We start from the raw sequence: 24,440 nt of genomic DNA, 5'->3' as shown, positions 1-24,440 counted from the left end.
TGTGTGTGTAAAGGCAGGCATCCCAATACTTTTCACAATATAATGCATGCTAAATGCACATCTTTTGGGAACAGTTTCAGTTAGTAGTCCTGTGCAGGAGATAATTCAGCATCCATGAGGGGCCTTACAGCCTGACTGAAAGCTGCTAGGAAGTAAAAACAGCACACGTACCTACCCCCTGAGAGGCAAGATTGCACTATTATAACAACTTAAAGCCCAATGCCATCTATGATTTTATTTTGATATCATGGTTTTGCTGTAGGAAAAATAAAGCACCTTTTGCTGTAATACTCACCCTCTCTCGTGCTGACCCCTAAAGAGGCACAGCTGTGTAATCGAGCAGAGGTCCTGTTCTGGGTTGAACATTGACCACTATCAATAATTGCACTTCTTTAAAGTAATTGTAAAGGTAAATCAAAAAAATAAATAACACAGGTCTATACTTACCTGCTCTGTGCAATAAAATTGCACAGAGCGGCCGCGAACCTCCTCCTTTCCGATATTCTGCTGGCGCTCCTGGCCCTCCTCTCTCTCCAGTGCCCCCATGGGAAACTTGTTCCCAAGGGGGGACCCGTGCCTGCTCGCACCCAAGCCCCGCTGTGGCTCCTGCTGCCCTAGCAAAGCCAGTGAGATTTGGAAGTGAGGGGAAGAGAAGAGCTGCAGATGTGCACAGCGCCGGATCAACTGAGGGCTTAGGTAAGTAAATAGCGGGGGGGGGGGGGGGGATGCTAACACCTAAACATTTTTTACTCTAATGCAAGCGAAGCATTAAAGGTAAAAAATATTTAAGCTTTACAACTACTTTAAGGCCTAAAAGCCCCACTCCACCCTAAACTCACAGGAAAATGCTGCAGAGAGTATGTTTAGCAGCATTCAGGATCTGCCCCAGGGCTCGAGTCCTGCAGGAACACATCTGAACAGCGTTCCCATTCTTTTTTCACAGCAGGAACACCGTTCCCATTAGCATCTGCGTCCTGCAGGCAGGGCCACTGTCAAGGGGGGACCACCAGCCATTAGACAACCCCCGCTGTGCAGCTATTTAGAAAATAAATGTCTCCATGCCCCCAGTGTTTAGTAGGAGCAGGGACAGTAAGTGGACTATTTTCTCTGTTTCGGGTTTAGGCAGATTCATATACCGCAGCGCGCTGCACAGCTGAAGCCGGGTCACCAGCGCACTGGGGGGTGTCAGGTTGGTGAATACAATAATGTAAGGGGGCACTGTTATAAAAGGTTCCCCCTTATATCAGTACCCCCCTCCCTTCCTTAGTGCATTCACTCTGCGGAAGGTGGTCTCTGGTCACCAGAGTCCCCCTACTTCAGAGTTCCCGGAATTACCCTTTACATCAGTGTGCAGGATTTCCCCTTACAGTGCAAGGGGGAACTCTGTGGATGTTGATGTGAAGGGGAGCTCTGATGTGTAAAGGGCAATGCTGCAGACCCTGATGTAAAGGGGAAAGCAGTGGACTCTGACATAAGGTGGTCTCTGGTCACCAGAGCCCCCCCCCCCATATCAGAGTTCCCCTTTAGATCCTGATCTGCAAAATTCCCCTTTATGTCAGAGTTCCCCTGCCCTGTAAAGGGGAATCCTACAGACTCTGATGTAAGGAGTAACTCTTTGGTGGCTGGGTTATATTAGCCTGACCTTCGTGTAAATAGAGAAATATGATTTTTGACTTTTGTTTAACTTAAACACATTGCTAAAAGATGTTTATAGTTTAAATATTGATATTTGTACTGTTTAGCACAGAATACGGCATTTTAGGTACTTTTTTGCAATGTCAGCGGGGGGGGGGATGGTCATGGGGGTGAGTTCCCACACTTTTTTTCCCCAGGACTTGACCCCTAATCTGCCCACCACCAAATGAGGAGCTGTGATGTCACTTCACCAGGCTGGGTTGTTATAGGTAAAAAAACAAATACATCTAGAAAATAGAAGACAAATAATCCAATTTTTTTTTATTATTATTTTGTATTAGAAAATATTTACAATCTCTTCCCTGATACGGGGCATTTTACAAATGGCACAAAATTCAGAATACAAATTATTAAAAAGTACAAGTAAAACACAAGTCATAAAAACTAAAATAAATTAAAGCCCAGATTCATAAAGGTTCTGGGTGTTTCTCTAAAAGAAAATGAGAACATGTCTAAAACGGCGGGCGGCAGATATCATACCTCCAGCCGGAACCTGGCTAGCAGCGAGAGGTGGTCGGAGGAATTGGTCTCATTGGGAAGGCCATTGACGCTCCATAAATCTTTTTCAGTAAGAAGGGTCAACCTTCCAAGAAGCTGCAGCCCATTATAGGGAACACTGGCTCCTGGAACGAGACAAAAAACAATCAAACAGGAGCTACATCCCATGGTGCTTGTGGTAAATATTTCTTCGCAGGGAGATCGGTCTTAAAGTGAACCTGTGTTCAGACTATGCATGCTAAAGTATTTTCCTATTCTGAACAAGAAGTAAAAACACCATAAAACAAGCCCACGTTCATCTCTGTGGCTATAAGCAGTGTGGAGAAATTAATCTGCAGTCCAAAGGTGTCTCTGTTGCTTCTTCATCCAGAGTGGGGGGCACTCTAATACAGGAGGTGTGTTACTGGCCAGTTTACCACATGGAAACAGAGGGGGAAAAAAGGCTTAAAATCGAATACAATGATTGGTAAGCTGCAAAATTTTGCATTCTTGGTTTTGGGTTTAACGCCACATTAAAGAGGAGCTCCAGGCTCCCCTGACAGCCACAAATAGCTGCTGACTTTTATTACAAGGACGCTTACCTGTCCAGGGATCCAGTGATGTCCTCACCTGAGCCGATTATTTAATCGGCTTTAGGATCAGGCGCTGGCATTGTAAGGGAAGCCTTGCAGCATCACAGCCAGTTTCCTATTGTGCATGCGCAAGTCACGCTGCGCTTTGTGAAAGGTCCCGTAGTCTTCTGGGACCTGTGATGTGTCCCAAAAGGCTGCGGGGGAAGGAGGGGCTGAACCTCTGGCTCGGATCTGACTGGAAGTGGGAGCAGGTACCTGTCAAAAACAGGTAAACCCCCCCCCCCCCCCCCCGGTAAGAAATGCCAAACGTGGCAGCGGAGGGGAGGATGCAAACAAGTAGAACCTCCCCTTTGGTTGGAGATCTGCTTTAAATTTGTACATTTGTTCAGTCTGGGCTCAGGTTGACATTAAACTTAACATTTGGCTTGAGTTTACAATCCAATCTAAATGTCTAAAAATAAAATGTATTAGCCAATAATGGGTATCCCCTTAACACCAAACTTTCTAAAAATTTAAGGGGCTGTAAAGGCAGAAGGTTTTTAATGCATTCTATTCTATACAATAGGATAAAAAAACCTGTGTGCAACAGCCCCCCTCAGCCCCTCCCCCAATGCTTACCTAAGCCCTGTCTCGATCCAGCGATGCCCACGAGTGCCACAGCCAATCATGAGGGATAGTCCCGAATGGCTGATACACAACAGCGGCACCATTGGCTCTCGTTGCTGTCAAAGTCAGTTAGCCAATGAGGAGAGACGGGGGGTGGGGCCAAAACCACATGAATGGACACATGGAGCTGCGGCTCAGCTCGGGTGCCCCCATAGCAAGCTGCTTGCTGTGGGGGCACTTGAAGGGAGGGAGGGGCCAGGAGCTCCAGCCAGGGACCCCAGAAGAGGAGGATCCGGGCTGCTCTGTGCAAAACCAACTGCACAGAGCAGGTAGGTATAACATGTTTGTCATTTAAAAACAAAACCGAGTATCACTTTAAATGTGCTAATTTCATAATGAAAGTGAAACCTCTGCTTATCTGATTTGGTGCCACATTTGGCTCCTTTCGGAAGGGGGAGGGGGTACCTGTTTTTGACAGGTACCCTGTCCCCATGTCCATCGGACCTCGCCACGGCGAGGTACGTCACCAGTTCGGCCGCCCTCCTCCTCCCTCTGCTACCGGGGTAGTAAGAGAGCGCAGCACAGTAGGGAACCGGCTGTGAAGCCACAAGGCTTCACTGCCAGGTTCCCTTACCAGCAATAGCGGTTGCAGCACCCAACAGGTGATGGAATAATTTCACAATTCAGAAAGAGTCAGAGCCCCTCATAATGGACACAGCAATTGTGCAGACCCCTGAACCTAATGCAGAACTATATTTAAAAAAAATAAATAAATCTAATACAACAGCTTTTACCTATATGCCATCAATTATCATATTTATGTACACTTCAGTGTATGCTCCGACCCATGCCTGATATCTGTAGCATGCTAAGAATGGCGCAGTGGTGACCCAATGACCAAAATGAGAAAAAGACCAGAAGTTGGTAGTGACCGTGAACAAAGGGGAAGCGTGCACCTTGGATCGCTGAAAGAGGGCATACTAGGGTGTAAGCCTGCCATAATGTACAAGGATGATATGCATACATGAACGTTATTGGCAAGAGCTCCAGTGATCCGCAGAAGATTTAGTTCCACTTTAAGAGCAAAGATCTCATCAACAGTTCCTCGGAACAACAAATGGCCCTGTGCTTTAACTCCTTAGCAACTACAAAACACTGGATTATTCATTTTCAGTACTCTGACCCTTTGAAGCAAAAGTCTTTAAAATTCATTTTAGCAATACAGGCAACTCTCTGTTTTAGCGTGAAATCTACACACCCCATCATAACATCGCCATATAACACAGCAGATGAAGAAACGTCATCCATCTATGTCAGTGGTCTCCGAACTGCGACCCGGGGGCCAGATGCAGCTCTTGGCTTGCATTTATCTGGCCCTTGGGGCACTATTTTATTCACTGACACCAATGAAGGGTACAATTCTTCCAAATGACACCAACAATGGTGCACAAATCCTACCAATGACATTGAATGATGGGGCACAGTAACTCCCAATGGCACCAACAAAGAGTCCCAAATTATGACATCAATGGCGGGGCACAAAACCTCACAATGACACCAATGACGGGGCACAAAACCTCACAATGACACCAATGAAGGGGCACAAAACCTCACAATGACACCAATGATGGGCACAAAACCTCACAATGACACCAATGATGGGGCACAAAACCTCACAATGACACCAATGATGGGGCACAATACCTCACAATGACACTAATGATGCGGCACAATTGCTCCCAAAGACACCAATGATGGGGTACCAATCCTCCAAATAACACCAGTGATGGGGGACTGTTTACTTCCACTGTTACCATGACACTTTGTACACCCAAATGCCACAGTCCGACCCCCCCCCCCCCCCCTATAAAGTCTAAAGTACTAAAGTAAACTGGCCCTTTTTCAGAAAGTTTGGAGACCCCTGAACTATGTGAAACAATCATAGTCCTTGTGCGCCATCTAGTGCTCGTTGTTTGAAAATTGCCTACAGATCCACCCACATCATTTTTTCATATTTATAAAATTAGCTTTTACTAAATGTTTGATTCTAAATAACAGTGAGCTTCAATAACTTTTTTTGCATTTTTTTTTGCATTAAAAAAAAAAAATCACTTTCAGTGAAGCTGTCCTTTTAAAGTTCCTCCTGTCCACTCTCAGAGTAGCCCACAAACACACATATATATATATATATATATATACACACACACATGTGTATATACATATACACACACACACCCCTTCAGCCCCACTCGGGAGCGCTTTATCCTCTAAGCTCTAGCTTTTACATTACATGAAAGTATTTATTACCAGATCTATCAGAAAACAATGAGCATAACACAATTCAGGTTATACCTGGTTGGGCAAAAACGTCACTGTCGGCTGCAGAATAGAAGATGTAATCCACAGTGACGGCAGATTTGGAGTGGCAGGTGGTGACCTCGGGCACCCCAGAGTCCGGGAACACATGGGAATATACTGAGGAGAGGCTGAAGTGGTGGTGCAGATTTGATTGCTCCCTGATAAAGAAACATAGCATAGGATTTAAAATCGAAGTAAAAACACAAAGATATGCATCCCCCCCCCCCCCCCTCCTGAGATCACAGTGCTGAGGGGAACCCAAAGACTTAATTGGTAACCAAAATGAGTGACTACTGATCAAGTTATCAACATGCTAAATCTCTTACTGCTTTTGTAGGGCAGCCGAAGAATGAAAACAAAAGGCATGAATAATCATTCATATTCTATTAATTTTGCTGCATCTGACATGCAGAAATAATCTGGGTAGCTGCAGTGCCTTGCAAAAGAATTCATCCCCACTTGGCATTTTTTTTGTGTTTTGTTGCCTCACAACCTGGAATTAACATGGATTGTTTGAGGATTTGCATCATTTAATTTACAGAACATGGCCACAACTTTGAAGATGTTTTTTTTTTTTGTGAAGCAAAAAACAAATAGGACAAAATAACAGAAAAAGTCAATGTGCGTAACTATTCACCCCCCTAAAGTCAATGTAGAGCCACCTTTTGCGGCAATCACAGCTCCAAGTCGCTTTGGATAAGTCTCTATGAGCTTGCCACATCTTACCACTGGGATTTTTGCCCATTCCCCCTTGCAAAACTGCTCCAGCTCCTTCAAGTTGGATAGCTTGCGCTTGTGTACAGCAGTCTAAGTCTGACCACAGATTTTCTATTGGATTGAGGTCTGGGCTTTGACTAGGCCATTCCAACACATTTACATGTTTCCCCTTAAACCACTCAAGTGTTGCTTTAGTAGTGTGTTTGGGGTCATTGTCCTGCTGGAAGGTGAACCTCCGTCCTAGCCTCAAATCACGCACAGAGTGGTACAGGTTTTGCTCAAGAATATCCCTGTGTGCCCCCTACAGGAGTAGGACACGAAGCAGAAAAATAAATTGACTAAGCCTATGGGCAGTCCTAGGAGGTATACTCCCCCTCTCTGCTATAGGTACTCAGTTTTGTAACAAGCAGTGTAAGAAGAATTACAACTCCATAGAGGGGTGGGTGCTGTGTCCATCAAACATCAGAGAAATTGATTTTACGGTAAGTCAAAAATCCCATTTTCTTTTTCGTTTATTGACTGACACAGCGCCTGATCTTCATGACCATTGGGACGTGCCAAAGCAGTATCAAACATGAGGGGTGGGAACAGCAAGAAAAATTTCCTAAGGCTAAAACCATAGCCAACCAGGTAACAGAAGCTCAACCAAAACAACTGCAACCCACCTGGAAAACAGTACACTCCCAAAGAGGGAACAAGCCCCCTAAACGGCAGCCTGCAAAACCTTGTAGCCAAAAGAGGCACCCGCAGATGCCAACACATCCACTTTATAAAATTTTGCAAAAGTGTGCACCAAGTACCTGCCTTGCTCACCTGCATCACTGATGCCTGATGACGGAAGGACCAAGAAGCACTGAGTGTCCACGTAGAGTGCGCCTTCACAGGGAAAGGAGGAACCTGACCCTTAATCGAAAAGGTCTGATCCATCTAAAAATGGTTGCAGATGAAGAGGATATTCCTTTTTGGAGGCCCATCTGTAAGCACAAATAGTGAGTCTGACTTCCTAAAAGACTCCTTAGCTGCCAGGTACACCCAAATAGCCCGAACCACATCCAGGGAATGCAATGCAATTTCCTTAGGATGTTTTGGACTGGGACACAGGGAAGGCGACACAATGTCTTCATTCAGATGGAAATCAGGGACAACCTATGGTAGGGACGACGGATAGGGTCGAAGAACCACCTTATCTTTGTGGACCCCCAAATAGGGGGAATGAGAAGACAATGCCGCCAATTCCGACACCCTGTGAGCAGAGGTGATAGCCACCAAGAATGCCACCTTTTGGGATAGCGTAAGCAGGGGAATCTCCTGAATATTTTCAAAGGGATGCTTCTGTAGAGCTGAAAGCACCAAGTTTAGATCCCAAGGCGGTAGTGGGGACCGCACTGGTGGAGTCAAATGTCGAACCCCCTGAATAAAAGTAGGCAAAAAAGAGTGCGTGGCCGAAGGGTCATTGAAAAAAAGACCGCCAAGGCCGAAACCTGGCCCTTAATGATACTCAGGGCCAACTTCTGCTCAACCCCCGTTGAAGGAAGGTCAAGACCTGAGCCACTGAAAAAGAGCGAGGGTGAACACCAAGCGACTCACACAACGAAATGTACGCTTTCCACGTACGATGGTAGATCTTCCAAGAAGTAGACTTCCTAGCTTTCAGTAGTGTAAGAATCACTGACCCAGACAAACCTTTATCCTTCAGCACCTGGCTTTCAACATCCAAGCCGTCAAAGCCAGCGATTGTAAAGCAGAATGGAAGATTGGCCCCTGGGATAGCAGATCCTCCCTGAGAGGTAGTCTCCAAGGGCGTCAGCGACCAGCTGCACCAGGTCGGCGTACCAGGACCAGCGAAGCCAATCCGGGGCCACTAGAATAACCAAAATTCCTTCTGCCTCGATCTTGCGCAAGAGTCTCGGCAGAAGCTTGAGAGGAGGGAAGGCGTAAATCAGACGATACTGGCCTCAGGGGGCCACCCGCGGGTCTGTGGCATCTGCTAGCGAATCCCGTGACTGTGCCACAAACCTCTGCACCTTCCTGTTGAGCTGGCACGCCAACAGATCCACCTCGGAGGTGCCCCACCAGAGACACAGCTGATGAAACACTTCTGGATGAAGGGATCACTCCCCTTGATCCAACGCCTGCCAACTGAGAAAATCCGCCTACCAATTTTCCAACCTTGGAATGTTTACGGCGGAGAGGGCCGGAACGAACCGTTCTGCCCACCAAAGAATGCTGGCTACCTCCAGAGCTGCCAATACACTTCTTGTTCCACCCTGGTGATTGACATAAGCCACGGCCGTGGCATTGTCTGATTGAATTCGCACGGGACACCCATGAAGGCGATCCGTCCAGTGATTCAGGCACAGCCTCATTGCTTCGAGTTCCTGGACATCCAGGACTCTTCCAGTGTCCACACGTCCTGAGCGGAGTTCCGACCTAGGACACCTGGGAAAAAAGGAATTTCCCTGGCACAGACCTGGAAAGCGAAGCCACCAGACCCTTCTGTTTTTCAGCTCAGCTGGATTTGATTGTAAAGAGACTTCGGATATTTGTCCCATTTGGCCAAGATCTCCCTTTGCAGGGACCTTGTATGGATCTGTACAAATGGGACCACCTCAAAAAAGGTAGAAACTATCAGGCCCAGCACCCTCACGCAAGTCTGGAGGGACGACCATCTGCTGAACAGCAAGAGATGAATTGCAGCATGCAACTTCTGGAGCTTGTCCAGAGGAAGGAACACTCTGACTAGAGCAGAGTCTAGAGTCAGACCCAGATAGTCCAGTTTTGTGGAAAGAACAACAGCAAACTTCTGATAATTCAGAAGCCAGCCAAACTCCCTCAGAGTCCGTATAGTGATGTTCACGTTGTCCATTAGAGCAGTAGGGAGACTCTGCTCGCAAGAAAAGGTCATCCAGGTAGCCCAGCACTGCGATCCCTCGCTGACGTAACAATGCCAGCACCGGGGCCAACGCCTTTGTGAAGACCTGAGGCGAGACCAAAGGCTAACGCCATGAACGGATAATGCTCTTCTCCCATGGCACAGCGGAGGCATTGTTGGTGACAGACACACATTGGAATGTGTAAGTAAGCGTCCTTGATGTCGATAAAAACAAGGAAATCCCCCTGATGCAGGGATGCCACCACTGTGCGAATTGACTTCATTCTAAACTTCTGTACCCGCACAAAGCAGTTCAGAGACTTGAGATCCAGAATTGGACGCACCTTGCCTTCTTTCTTTGGGACCACAAACAGGTTTGAATTAAAACCCCTGAAAACGTTCCGAAGTTAGAACTGGAACAATCACCCCTTGAAGCAACAGGTGAGTGCCCCCCGCCAGGTACAGCCCCCCCCTTCCTGCAAGCCGAACGCCTAGGTTGCCAACGGCGCACCCCCTGTCCCCGCAAATCGCCAGTACAACACCCTGTCCCAGCCCCAGGAGGTAGCCAAAACCACCATACAAACCCAGTAAAGGTGGAAGGGGGATGGGGAGGGAAGGGGGGGGGGGATAGATGACCTAACGGTAAGGAGGGGAACCCAGGGGTCTGACCATCCCAGAGAAGGGCCTGCGCCCAACGCAAAACTTTACAGGGGGAGGGGCTGGGACAGCTATTTACCATACCAGGAACCAGACGGGCACTGCTCCAGAGAACCTCTTCGCCATCAAAATTGGGGGGCTTGTTGGACAGGAGGAACGCTGCGACACAGGCCGAGACCCAGTCGTATGCGACCTCATGAGGCATTTAACTCGCAGGGCAGGCATCGTCTGGTGGGGCTATGTCGCGGCCGACCTAGCGTGGAGCTAAGGTCTGCGCACACTGGCCAGACTGGGGTGACCACTGGATCTAGATTATCCAGCCCGTCGCCCAGTCCGGCAGTTGATTGTAAATCTCACAAGAAAAAAAAAACAGGGAGAAAAAAAAAAAAAAACTGCCAGGACCAGAGATCCATCCCAGCAAGGAACTAGATACTTACGCCTGACTAGGTAGAAGGAAAAAAAAAAAAAAACGAAGTACCTACAGCAGAGATGGGGAGTATACCTCCTGGGACTGCACATAGGTATAGTCAAGTACTTTTTCTGCCTAATGTCCTACTCCTGTAGGGGGCAGTGTAACCCAATGGTCAAAAAGATCAGGAGCTGTGTCCGTCAATGAACGAAAGAGAAAAAGGATTTTTACTACAGAAATGTAGGCTTACTGGAAAGTATATCCATGTACAGTATAGTATGCATTCAATTTGACAGAATGTATGGCTCAATTTCGCACTGCTACAGAATCGCATATTATTTGAACAGGAAAGCCATGCGATTCCTGTCCAAATCGCATGTGGTACCGCACAACATCAGTGTGAACACCAGGCCTTCGGTCATGTTTCATGTTACAACCATATTTAGGGAGTAACATTAACCACTTTACCACCGGAGGATTTTGCTGTCTTACATCTGGGCCACTTTTTGCGGTTCGGCGCTGTGCGACTAACTGACAATTGCGCGGTCGTGCGACGCCATACCCAAACGAAATTTACGTCCTTTTTTTCCCACAAACAGAGCTTTCTTTGGTGGTATTTGATCACCTGTGCGATTTTTACTTTTTGCGCTAAAAACAAAAAAATAGCGTTTATTTTGAAAAAATAATATTTTTAACATTTTTTTATATGAAATTCCCCCCCCATAAAAATGTAAAAATCAAAAAAAATCTAAATTGTTTTTATTTTTGGCCAATTTGTTTTCTGCTACCTATGTTTGGTAAAAAAAAAAAAATCACAATAAGCGTATTTTGATTGGTTTGCGCAAAAATTATTGCGTTAACTAACTAAGGGAAAGATTTCTGTCATTTTTGGTGTTTTTTTTTTTTTTTTTTAACGAGTAATGGCGGCGATCTGCGATTTTTTTTTTGCAGGACTGCAACATTACGGCGGACAGATCGGACCCTTGACTGACATTTTTGACACTTTTGGGGGTACCAGTGACATTTCTACAGTAATCAGTGCTATAAATATGCACTGTTACTGTAAAAATGACACTGGCAGGGAAGGGGTTAATTTTATTGGAGAGGGAGGGGTTAATGTATGCCTGGTGCTTACTGACGTGTGTGGGGGGAGGTGACTGAGTGACACAAGGACAGATCGCATGTTCAGCTATGCTGAACCCTGCAATCTGTCACTGCCTGTCACTTAGGAGATCCGCCCGCTCTGTTTACACAAGCGGGCGGATCTCCAAACTCGATTCCCCGACGATCGGGGAAGAGCAGCGGCGATCGCTGCTGCACCTCCCCTGGCCCGACTCCCGCTGTGACTGAATACAGCGGGAGCGAGCCTCCGGGAGCGCCGCCTACAGGGGGAGGAGTCCAGCGACGTAGGTCTACATCGCTGGATGGAATCTAGCCACTTTGCCGCAGTACAGTCAACGTGACTGGTCGGCAAGTGGTTAAAGTGGAAGAAAAGCCTAACTGTAACTAAAAGGCAAAACTTTTTTTTTTAGCTTTGGATAGAGTGGAGCGGGATTAGAACACTTGTCAGTTTTTACTGCGATTTCGATTTGTGTCCTTGGAGATTCAGCCTTTCCATCTGTCCTGTTTACCATTATCATCAAAAGTAAAAGAAAAATCCCCAAGTTTTGAGTTGTCTACAGAAAAGCAATAGAGGCGAAATCTTCCAATGGGGACACTAGTTCTGGTGGCCTGGGGGTCCCCAAGAAATTCCCTTAATTTGCAGGGATTTTCTCTCACTTCCTGTTTGGCTAGGAGACAGGAAGTGAAGAGAAATCTCCACAATGGGACAATTTGACAGAGGCTATAACCCTCTCTTTATCCAAAATTAAAAAAAAAAAAAAAGCCTATAGTTCTACTTTAACCACTTAAGCCCCGGAAGATTTTACCCCCTTCCTGACCAGGGCCTATTTTGCGATTCGGCACTGCTTGACTTTAACGGACAATTGCGCGGTCGTGCGACGCTGTACCCAAACTTTGACGTCCTTTTTTTCCCCACAAACAGAGCTTTCTTTTGGTGGTATTTGATCACCTGTGCGATTTTTACTTTTTGCGCTATAAACAAAAAAATAGCGTCAATTTTGCAAAAATAATATTTTTCACATTTTTTATATGAAATTCCCCAAAAAAAAAAAAATTTAAAAATCTAAATTTTTTAACATTTTAGGCCGATTTGTTTTCTGCTACATATGTTTGGTGTAAAAAAAAAAAAGCGTATTTTGATTGGTTTGCGCAAAAGTTATTGCGTTTACTAACTAAGGGAAAGATTTTTGTCATTTTTGTTGTTTAACGCGTAATGGCAGCGATCTGCGATTTTTTTGCAGTATTGCGACATTGCGGCGGACAGATCGGACCCTTGACTGACATTTTTGACACTTTTGGGGTTACCAGTGACATTACTGCAGTAATCAGTGCTATACATATGCACTGTTACTGTAAAAATGACACTGGCAGTGAAGGGGTTAACTTTTTTGAGAGGGAGGGGTTATGTGTGTCCCTAGGGGCATGATTCTAACTGTGATTGGCTGTGGCTTGAGCTGTATGAACAGAGATCAACGGTCCTACATAGTTGATGAACAGAGATCACCATTCATACACCGGGGAGAATGACAGGCGGCTTGTTTACATTAGCCGCCTGCCTTTCTCCCGCTCTAACGGACGATCGCGAGTGACCGGCCGACATCGGGTCCGCCGGTCACACACGCGGGGGGGTGTCGTGACCGGGCGGCGCGCGCCGGTCGAAAATTAACAAAATAATCTTTCTTCATAAATTTATGTAGTCTGCTACATTTGGTTGGTGAAAATCACCCAAATCAGAGTATATTATTTAGTCTGTAGGAAAGTTATAGAGTCTGCAATCTATGGTATATATTTAAAAACCAATCAATTCTGATGTACGAATGGCCTTGAGACCCTAAAATGCCAGAAGAGTACAAATATTCCCCAAAAGACACATTTTTGAAATGTAGACAGTCCAAGGTATTTAGTAAGAGGCATTGTAAGTTTTTTGAAGTTGTAATATTTTGTCACAATTTTTTGAAAAATGAATAAAAAAAAAAAAAAAAAAAAGTATTTTTTACATGTAACCAGGATAATAATTGGGTAAGTAAACATCCTTTAGAATAACTTTTTTTTTTTTTTTTAAATACTGTCACCAGTGCAGTACAGCATCATATGACTGGTGTGGCAGTGATCAGGGATACTGACTGTTGACAGTATGTAAAAAAACTATAAAGGATGGGTTTAATAACCCATTTTTTTTAATCCAGTCACATGATCCCGCAGCTCCACCTCCCCAGTGCCAGTGAGCGGCTGCTGCGGAGGACGGCTGGGCCATGGGAGTCTATGAGCGATGTCACGACTCCTGGAATTTATATCAGTTTTCCATTGCTCCCTCACAGATTTGCAGGATCACCTGACCTGACCTGACCAGGCCACATTTAAAAAAAAAAAGGTAAATACACAAATCATTTTTATACAGGATAGGTAGGAGGAGGAGGGAAGGAACATTTTTAATAAGAGTTATAGTCAGGGCTTTCTTCCAATTTAAACATGGTTGTGTTCACCAACTTCCACCCTTACGCCACATCCCCACTTACTAAACTGCAGAGTGCTTCTCACTGCAGCATCCTGTAGTTAATCCATCTGTACAACCACTTTATACATTCATGGGGATCTCTGAATTGGAAAACCAAGTCTAATCTGCACTGCGGCAGAGGGGCTCACATAGACACGGAACAAGTGCAGGGACATCATCCCGTTCTTAGTCCATGGTTTTCTTTTTTCAATCCCCAGAACAGAAGATCTGTATCTTTGTATGGACCTGGGGCTGATGGCACACAATACAGCCTGTGTACTGCACCTGTGACACGCTGATCACAGCTGCAATGCTCTGCAGGCTTCAATACAATAATGCAATCAATGTACATTTTTTGTTATCAATTTATAGTTTGTACATTTATTTCATTTTTAAAAAAATGCATTTTTTCTCCCCTCTGTAGTGCTACCAACTCAGAGAAACCCAATGCTGTTTGTAAGGTCCTAAAGCTGGACAACTGAATCTTTTTTGATTGGACAGTGGGAACATTTTCCAACAAGCTGGTTCAAGAAAAGATGATCATTAGATTGACTTCTCTAGAACAGGAATTGTCATAGATGGATCAAAATTTGGATGGTCCAGCGAAATTTCGATCCATCTATGGCCAGCTTGAGAAGACTATAAAATTATCGCCCACCCAGGAGGCGACAGTGCTGACTGTACAAAGTAGAAAATGTTTTGGAGAAGCTGCACATCTGGACCAAAAGTAAACTACACCCCACTACCCAAATCTACAAAAAGACGTTGAATAAAGACATACCTATTATGGGATTCCTCTTTCTTTCTGCAATTGTCCCCAACAGCTGCTACTTCTTCTGGTTTGTCTTCTAAGAATGGGGGGAAAAATGCAATTAAACCAAGATCCAGTAATGGCACTGAAGTCAACTTTGTTTACATAGAAGGTATCGGAATTTTATGCTTCCCTCTGAAAAGGCAGTATAATAAAGAAGGCCCCTCATAGATGGTTCAAAGAGAAAATCAAGCCAACTTACTCAGCTGCTTCTTCCATTGCACTCCCCTCTCTGTCCTGCAAAAGGCAAGATGGAGAGGGGAGGGCAATGAAAGGAGCAGCTGAAAAATATTTTTATTTTCACAAAAAGGAGCACTGCATGTCAACATGCTGAAGACACTAATGCAAAGAAAGTTTCTGGCAACAGTCAGTAAAGGTGAACCAGATCTTTCGAAAAAGAAGAAAAAGAAAAAGAAGCCGTAGGTACCTTTGATAGTCTATAAATAAATCTGAGTCACTTTGGAGTTCCACTGGATCCTGGTCCCAGGCTGTATATGGGGCTAAGAAGTGGTCTTCAAGGCATTCCCAGCATGAAGGTAAAAAAAAAATGTTCCCGCTGCTGTCAGTTAAATCCTGTGAAGTGGAAGATGGGAGGGAGGCAAAGCTGTGTGTGTCTATGGATGCACACAGCCCGGCTCGGGAGTGTGACCACGAGTCCCCCCATAGCATACAGCTTGCTATGGGTGCACTCAGAAAACATAAGTAGAGACCGCTGGCGATGGACCCAGGAGAGGAGGTAAAGGGACGCTCTGTCCAATACCATTGCACAGAGCAGATAAGTATCAACCTGTTTTTTTATTTTAATTAAAAAAAAAAAAAAAAATAGTTTGGCTTAAATGCCACTTTAGGTTGATATTGTGAATCAATGCCAGACATTCAGTATGCAGAAGATGCTCTGGCATGTAACAGCTGAATGAGAAGGCATGGAGATTTAACACTGGGAGGGGGTGGGGCAGGATCTCAATTTGGGTAGAGGGTCCCATGTACAGCCCAGGTCTATAAGCCAAGGGACTCCACAGGGACAGACATAAAGACTTGCCTAGCTCTCTATGGGTTCAATACTTACTTAAAACAAGAAAGTACAACTTTTGGTCTCATAAAAAAAAAAAAAAAAAAAAAAAAAAGGAAAAAGGGAAGAAATGCATAAGCATGACAGCCAGGCCAACATCATTTTCCATAATAGGTAATTGATGTTTACAAATTAAACATTAAAAGTTTGAAGTGTAAATTCCCACATGCACAAATATAAAGAACAACCTCTCTCAGCTGTTTAGGAGAACCCATTTAAAAGTGTTTCTTACCCCAACACTTTATGAGAAAGTATTCTGTTCTCTTTCTATCATTTCTCTTCGTGTGAAATGCCTGGTGTTCCTGCCAGTTCTCCTGCTTTCCTAATAAAAGCTGACCACACGAAGTAGGAGAACACACCGTGGTCAGTTCTCTAGCTATGCTGGGGACTCAGCCTGCTCTTCTCCAATGATCAGACTTGTCCTTAAACGCCTCCGCCGCATAGCTATTCACTGGGAGCTTAGTGTGCTGGTGCTTCTCCTCCCCTCAGCTCTTATGCAACTGAGAACAAAGGGAATGTGATCACTTATAAAAAAAAAAAAAAAAAAAAAAAAAAAAAAGAGTGTAGCACTACTCCCATGGCAGCTGCTGAGTGTGGGTTCCCCTGGGTTACCATTTGCAACAGTAGAACATTCTGACATGTTTCCAAGTGTTTTTACCTCAGACAAGGACTAGTCCAGTTTCTTTGGTTTTTATGGTTTATTAGAACTTGGATAGGAGAAGGGATGAGTGGGATACTCCAATAACTGAACTATGCACAAAAAGGCAGGGACTGTATAGAAAAATGCTGATTGACGCTGGTTAACGCTAATTGAGCTAGTCACGGCTAGGCCGCTTACTTTAATTCACCTTTGACTGTGAAAGAGTCCTGTTAGCTTCCTAAGGTACTCCTTTCCTGGAGGTAGCCGACTCGTATTTTAGACCGCACTGCTGAGTAACTTCAGGGCCCTTCCTGGCGCCCCCCTTACCCCCTAATCTTCAGGGCTTTACAACTTGGCACCCCTTTTACAGCAGCTGGCTCCTTGATCCCCTTGACCTCTCTGGAGTGGTCCCCTCTCTTAGGCAGATCCCTGGGCAGATGCTTGAGTATTCACAATACTGTTTTTGCAGAAGTATTCTGCCCAGCAGCTCCACTTGGTCAGCACACACTGGATCCTCTGCAGCACAGCTCAACCCCTGGTCCCTAGGCCGACCGCCTGCTCCACCTTCCTCACTTCAGCAGGAGGGGGAGATAGCCATCACCTACTCCTGGGACTTTGCTCCCGCCAAAAGACACTGTGCCTCAGGTGCTCTCCACTTTTATTTCCAATCCCATGATGCACCTCTCTAGGTGTCAACCCACTGGGATGGTTACAAAAGCCTGTGCATCATTGGCCAGGTTTCCTCCACTGTCCAACAGGCCTCCCTATTGGACGCAATGGGGACACTCCCTCAGACCAGATGAATACACACTGAGCAGGCCTAACTAAAGATCAAGCTCCTCTGATAAGCAGATGAAGCAATTATGTTTTTCCTGCTGCGTTCCTATTAAGCAGAAAATACCAAACTATGTCTCCTATCTAGCACCTGACTAGGAGGGTGCTACAAGAGAAAAAGGGTATTTTTTCTTTTTTTAATCTATACAAACACATTTTGCCTTTCATTCCTTTTTTAAATTGAATGGGTTGTTTTACAAGGTGATCGTTTACAATCACATTAACACATTCGAAGAAATAAAGTTTGTTAAAACTGTACTGAACCTCTTTTCTTCTGGGCTTCATACACGCACTTCTGAGTGATGCCCAAGCTTTTTGGCCAGATTGGAATAGATAAAATCCTTTGTCCTGAAGTATATTGTTCTTGCCCAGACACCTATAAAAAACACAAAAAAGGCAGAATTAGGAGAATTATGGGATGTAGTTCATGGCTAAGAGGTCTTGCTACTGAGAGTACCAAGGTACTGCAATAACAGTCCAGACAGACATAAAAACCTGAGTGATTCTAGAACTGAAGCACCATACTGTGGTATTCAGATCCAGATACAAGGTTATTCCATTGACAGACTGCTTGCAAAGCCAACGTATTTTGGAGGCCCCCCTTCATTAGTGCTTAGGAAAATAAAAGAAACAGCGTATGTTTCTGCTTGAACCAGCAACGGATGGATGGATGGATATTGACCTCTTCTATAACACCAAACTACAGCCATGGCCCAAAATATTGCCCCCCCCCACATTTCTGTCAGATAATGCACCACTTCACCCAGAAATAATTGTTGCAATTAAAAAATGTTTAGACATTCTCAGGTTTATTTTTTTTGTTTGTATTGGTATGACACAAAAAAAGCGGAGAAACAAAAAAGCCAAATCTGACACATTCCACGCAAAAATGCAAAAATTATTGGCACCTTTAATTTCATATTTGATAGCACACCCCTTGGAAAAAATAACTGAAATCATTCACTTCCTGTAACCATTAATTTGTTTTACACCTCCAACTACTTCAGGTCTCTCAGATTGGAAGGGTTCCTTTTCCAAACTGCTGTTTTGAGATCTCTCTACAGGTGCTCTATGGGATTTAGATCTGGACTCATTGCTGGCCAGTTCAGTACTCTCCAGCGCTTTGTCAAACCATTTCTGGGTTGCTTTTTGACTTGTTCTTGGGGGTCACTGTTCTGCTGCAAGACCCATCTTTCTGACACTGAGCCCCTACATTGATTGCACCCCTGAATTCTTTGGTACTCTTCAGCTAATGCCATGCACATAGTCAAGACATCCAGTGCCTGGAGCAACAAAGAAACCCCAAAATATCAGTGAACCTCAATGTTTCACTGTATTCTTTTCTTTAAAGCGATTGTAAAGTCTCGTTTTTTTTTCCATATAAAAATAACAAACATGTTCTACTTACCCGCTCTGTTGCAGTGGATTTGCACAGAGCTGCCTGGATCTTCCTCTTTTCAAGCCTCTCTTCTGCTCTCCGGGCCCCTCGTCTCTCTCCCTATTCAGACACTAAGCCCCGCCTCTCCGTCTACTGATTGGCTAGCTGACTTTGGATTGTCTCAGCCAATCAGAAGGGAGAATCTTGGATGGCTGAGACACTCATGGACATCTCGTTGGACAGAGGAGGACCTCAGGCAAGTGTTAGGGGGTCGATGGGGGCTTCTGCAGATAGGTTTTTTTAATCTTAAAGCGGAGTTCCACCCTAAATTTATACTTACCGCCATCTTCTCGCTCCGGGTCACCTGAAAAACAAATGGATAATCACAATTTTTTTTTTTTTTTTTTTTACTTACCTTGTAGAGAAAATATACTTACCTTAATTCCTCCCCTCGGCGGCCACGGCAATTCGTCACTTCCTGGCTTTTGCAATGATTCCTGGGAGCTGAACGTCATCGCTCCCAGGAATCAATGCGCCTGCACCGGCCCCGACGTCAGTTCCGATGCGCGCGCGTCATTCCCTTCTAAACAGCTTCTGGGCATGCCCAGAAGCTGTGGAGGGATGACACGCGCGCACCGGAAGTGACGGCGGGCCCGGTGCAGTGCATCGTGGGACCGAAGAAGGAAGAGGATCGCGCTGGCTTCAAGCTGCCCACAGCTGAGATGGCAGCGCTGGAGAATACTTTTTCAAGGTAAGTATTTCTCCTAAAAGGTAAGTGCAACCCGGGACAGATCAGAGGCTAGCCATTGTGGAATGTACTAGCCCTGAGTGTCCCGGGGGTATTTTTATTAAAAAAAGTATCCCCTGGGTGGAACTCCGCTTTAATGCATTAAGATAAAAAACCTGATTTTACAACTCCTTTAAAAGGCCCCATTCCTTTTTCTGTCCACAGCACATTCTCCCAAAAGGATTTTGGATTCCTCAGGTAAGTTTTGGAAAATTCCAGTTTGGTTTTTTTATGTTTATGTGTCAGCAGTTGAGTCCTCCTGAATCTTATACCATAGCATCCCTTTTCATTCAGATGGCAACGTATAGTGCGTGCTAACACAGTTGTACCCTGTGCCTGAAGGTCTGCTTGAATGTTTCTGTAGTTGATTGAGGTCCTTTATCCATTATTCAAACAATCCTTCCTTGCAATTTTTGATTCATTTTCTCTCTTTCATTCACGTCCAGGGAGATTAGCTACAGTGCCATAGGCTATAAACTTTTTGACAATGTTGCGCACAGTGGACACAGGAACATTAAGATCTCTGAAGATGGACTTGTAACCTTAAGATTGTCTATGCTTTTCCACAATTTTTGTTCTCAAATCCTCAGACGATTGTTTGCTGCTTTTTCTCTTCTCCATGTGGCACACAGAGACACACAACAGAAAGGTTGAGTACATTCTTTACCATTTTAACTGGTTACCTGTGTGGTTTCTATATTGTCAGAACCTATTAATTTATGCAGGTGAGTTTAATTACAAATTACAGGAGCATCACAAACTTGGAATGCAATTGTTTCTTACAATTTTGAGAAGGTGCCAATAATTTTGTACAGTCTATTTTTGGAATTTTGCGTTAAATGTTTCAAGATTTGGCTTTTTGTTTCTCCACTTTTTTGTGTCATACAAATACAAAACAAATAAAAACGAGTATGCCTAAGCATTTGTAATTGCAACAATTTTCTGGGCGAAGTGGTGCATTCTCTGACAGAAATGCTGGGATGCCAATATTTTTGAGCATAACAAAAAACTAAGTTATTACCCGTTAATCTTATTTCCAGTCATCTTCCAGGAAGGCTTAATTGAGATATAGGTTCCTCCCACCTAGCACAGGAAACAATCCACGTTAGTTTAAATACAGGTGAGAGGCAGATCCCCCTCAGTAATAAATAACCGAAGGCCTAATAAACCTCACACCTACCATCCATAATACAACATCCTAGATAGGGCGGGAAGCAGAGCCATCCTGGAAGATGACCAGAAATCAAGTTAACAGGTAATAACTTAAAGTTTTTCCTCAAGTCATCTTCCAGGACAGCTTACATTGAGAACGACGTATTAGAAACCATACCTGCTTAGGGAGGGACTACAGCCTGCAGCAATTTTATCCCAAAAGCTTGGTCGCTAGCCGAAAGGAGATCCAGACGGTAATGCTTGACAAAGGTCTGGAAGCTTGACCATGTGGCTGCTTTGCAGATTTGGATCGGGGTAGCTCCTGCCCTTTCAGCCCAGGATGTAGCCAGAGCTCTAGTGGAGTGGGCTTTAAGGTTGAGGGGAGCTTGAAGCCCCGCTGGTTCATATGCCTCCATTATGGTTTCTTTCATCCATCTAGCGATGTTTGCTTTAGAGGCAGCTGATCCTTTTTTATTTCCCGAGAATAGCAGGAACAGTTTAGTGGTTTTCCTCCAGTCCTTAGTGCATCAATGTAACCTATCAAACATCGCCTTACATCAATTTTTTAGAAATCTTTTTCCTTGGGATTGCTGGCTTGACCACAGAAAGATAGAACAGTGAAAATTTGTAGATACTTTGGGAAGGAAACCTGGATCCAGTGAAAGAACCACTCTATCAGGAGGAATGGAACAGTATGGTTCTGCTATGGACAAGGCTTGTAGCTCGCTGACTCTATTGGCTGTGACCAAAGCTACTAAGAGCACGGTTTTGCAGGTCAATATTTTAAAGTACACTCGTCTAACGGTGCAAAAGGATTTTTCGAGAAACTCTGCAGCACCATAGACAGATCCCAAGGGGGAAATCTATTGAGTCACAGGCCTCTGCTCCTAGAGACAGCCTTAATAAATCTTTTAATTAGCGTGTGTTCTGCTAATCTGAAGTCTAGAAAACTGGACAGCACCGCCACCTGAACATTTATGGTATTGGGGGTTAAAGCTAAGCCCCCCCCCCCCCCCGTATGAAATCCAGCACCGCCGGGATGATGGGTCCAGAAATCCTATTACTCTTATTTCATCTATACCTTTTTGTATATTCCGTTAGTCTACTTTTTTCTACTGTTTAAGATTGTGTCGATTACTTTTTCGGACAGAACTTAAAAACTTTTAGCAAGTACTGTTCAGAAGCCAAGCCGTCAGAGAAAGACCGCTCACTTAAGGATGGCAAATCTCTCCCTGGACCAATTGGTCGCTCCTCTTCGGCAACCTCCATGGTGTTGCTTTTGAAAGCTTCTGAAGAGCGGCAAACCAAGACCTCTTTGGCCAAGCTGGAGCTATTAAAAAGACTTTTGCTCTTGCTTTTTTGACCTTCTGAATCACTTTGGGTATGAGATTGAATGGAGGGAAGGCATATAGGAGATCCTCTGACCAAGGAATGCAAACGCATCTAGACCCTGACTGCGAGAGTCCCTGTAAATGGAGTAAAAGTCCTCCACTTTAGCATTCTTGGCTGAGGCGAACAGATCTATTGGTGGGAATCCCCACCATTCCGTGATTGTCCTGAACACTTCCTGGTTTAAGCTCCATTCCGTATGGTAAATCCTCTCTGTCTGCTTAAAAGATCGGCCAAATAGTTCAGCTCTCCTTTGAGGTGAATAGCCGCCAGCGAGAGGGTGTTTTATTTCGCCCAAGGATCCGTTCTGCCACCGACATGACAGAAGGCGCCCGTGTCCCTCCTTGTTTGTTTATGTAGGCCACTGTAGCCATATTGTCTGACAGAATCAGAATAGGCCTTCTTTTATGTTGGGCCAAATGGCAAAGAAGAGCCTTGCAAACTGCTTTTAGCTCTGATCTCTCCCAATTTCCTTGGGTGGCTAGCTTTTCCGTGTGGGCTCCCCATTATTCAGACCGGATTTTCCTGCGTCCAGGGTGTCCCCATCGCCAGGTTGCCGTCCTGTAGCTACCAGTGTAAAGAGTTTTTGCCCAATCCGTCATAGTTACCTGCTCGTTCAAGGTACTCAGTTGTCCGTTCCATTTTGTCAGAGATAAATTCTGTAGTATTCTCATACAGTATGTGCTTGAGCCCAGGGTATCGTTGGGATAGCCGCGGACATCAGCCCCAACAGCCTCATCGTTTCCCTGATGGATACTGCTCGTCTCAGTAAGAGATTGGAGGTTTCCAACTTCAACAGTTCTTTCTTCTCTGTTGGCAAATACGTCTTTGCTTCCAGAGTTGAGAATGTAACCCAAGAAGACAACTTTCTGAGTAGGTTGCAGGTTTGATTTTTCCACATTCATAATCCATCCCAGATACTGTAGATGGTTTATCGTAGTGACTAGATTTTTCTCCAGCTCTGCGGGCGACTCAGGGAATGTTCTGACCGCTTTCGTTTGTAAAGCTGCATACAGTTTTTCGTGTACCGACCAGCTAAGGCTCTCTTTTACCTCTAGCTCCAGGGTATCATATATGATTTTTAGTAAATCATCCGTTTCATCAGAGGGAAAAAGAAAATTCTGTACCCAACTAGCCTTGTCTTCCTTAAATTCCCCTTCCTCTGTACTGGAAACTTCACTGGAGTTTTCCTCTAATTGTTCCGACACCCCTTGTTCTACCAGAACCGGAGCACATGGAAGGGCCTGTGGCGCCATGCCAGTGCCTGTAGTACTAGGCTGAGATGCATCCGCTAGGACGGACTCTTGAGAGGAAGACCTGAATGTCTTGAAATTTTTAACAATTTCTGATTTCATGGTGTCAGGGAATTTTTTGAACATAGAGCACGATTCCTTTTTAGTGAGGGCATCAATACAATCCTGGCATAACACTTTTTTCCCAGGCTGAAGACATTTTTGGTTTGCACGAGGCACCTTTCTGGGGACCTCCCCCGAGACTGCACCATCAATCTTCTCTTCGCTGCTCTTTCCCTGCAAGGCACAAGCAAACCTCAGCGGTAAGAAACAGCCCCGTGCAAAACAAATAACCAGACATATCACTATGCCCTGTGCCCCCACCCCAGCTGCATAAAAAAAAAAAAAAAAAAAAAAAAAAAAAACGCAGCCCCCACTAGTGCCCCTCCGACAGTGAAAGGTAATAAAGTAAATGACCTCCATCACTCCTTACCTTAGGGCCAGGATCCGCCAGCGTCCCCCAATCGACTTCCTCTGCAGCAGCCTCCATAGATGTGCAAGGAGCCGAGGTTGCTGTGTCCCATAAGTGCCTCACCGTTAAGGCACCGCCTTCCTTGAGTGTCCGTCCACGGAGGTTCCAGCCCAGCCCTGTGGATTGGAGCCGGGCCAATACAGCGGAGTCTGTCCTTCTTGGGGGCCAGTCCTGGATTTGGCAGAGAAATTCAAAATTCCCTCCACGCCAGAATTCAAGATGGCAGCTGTGTCACTTCCGCCGTGCCGGTTTGTGACGTCACATCCGCTTTCTCACCATAAGGGTGGAAGGCACGTTGGACCAGTGTCTCTCCCATCAAACCCGGCCTACACCACCAGGAGAACCAAAGGAGAGCGCCCCACACAGAAACCATTCAGGAAACCTGCAGACTCTGCATCCTCCGAGGACCGGGTAAGGCCCCACTAGGACCCCCCACAGGACGAGGGAGAGGGGTCCATCCATCTTCACTCCCCCCTTTCCTGCTCTAGCGGTACCAGGGGGCTCAGAGTTCCCCGCCCCCCTTAGGGACACTGCCCCAGTATAGGAGAGGCCAGGGTCGGGAGGCTCCTGTCACCTAGCACAGAACCTGACAGCACCCATTCTGAGTGATCCTGTC

At 45.2% G+C, this 24,440-nt stretch overlaps 1 protein-coding gene across 1 annotated transcript in view; it reads right to left on the bottom strand.

Moving 5' to 3' along the window:
• Positions 1 to 1,955: 1,955 nt before the first annotated feature.
• ANGEL2 (angel homolog 2) overlaps positions 1,956 to 24,440 on the bottom strand; it is a gene marked incomplete at its 5' end in the record, with an annotated part of 83,860 nt that continues 61,375 nt past the window's right edge. The window contains 3 exons of the mRNA XM_082250987.1: positions 1,956 to 2,318; positions 5,724 to 5,976; positions 17,614 to 17,730. Of these exons, the coding sequence (XP_082107113.1) occupies positions 2,170 to 2,318; positions 5,724 to 5,976; positions 17,614 to 17,730 (519 nt within the window). The 3' untranslated portion in view covers positions 1,956 to 2,169. The remainder of the gene's footprint in view (positions 2,319 to 5,723; positions 5,977 to 17,613; positions 17,731 to 24,440) is intronic.

The sequence above is a fragment of the Pelophylax lessonae genome (assembly GCF_965119305.1).
Source record: "Pelophylax lessonae genome assembly, chromosome: 3".
Classification (NCBI taxonomy): Eukaryota; Metazoa; Chordata; class Amphibia; order Anura; family Ranidae; genus Pelophylax; species Pelophylax lessonae.
The sequence above is the reverse complement of the archived record's forward strand: the minus strand, read 5'-3'. Positions and strand labels throughout refer to the sequence as shown.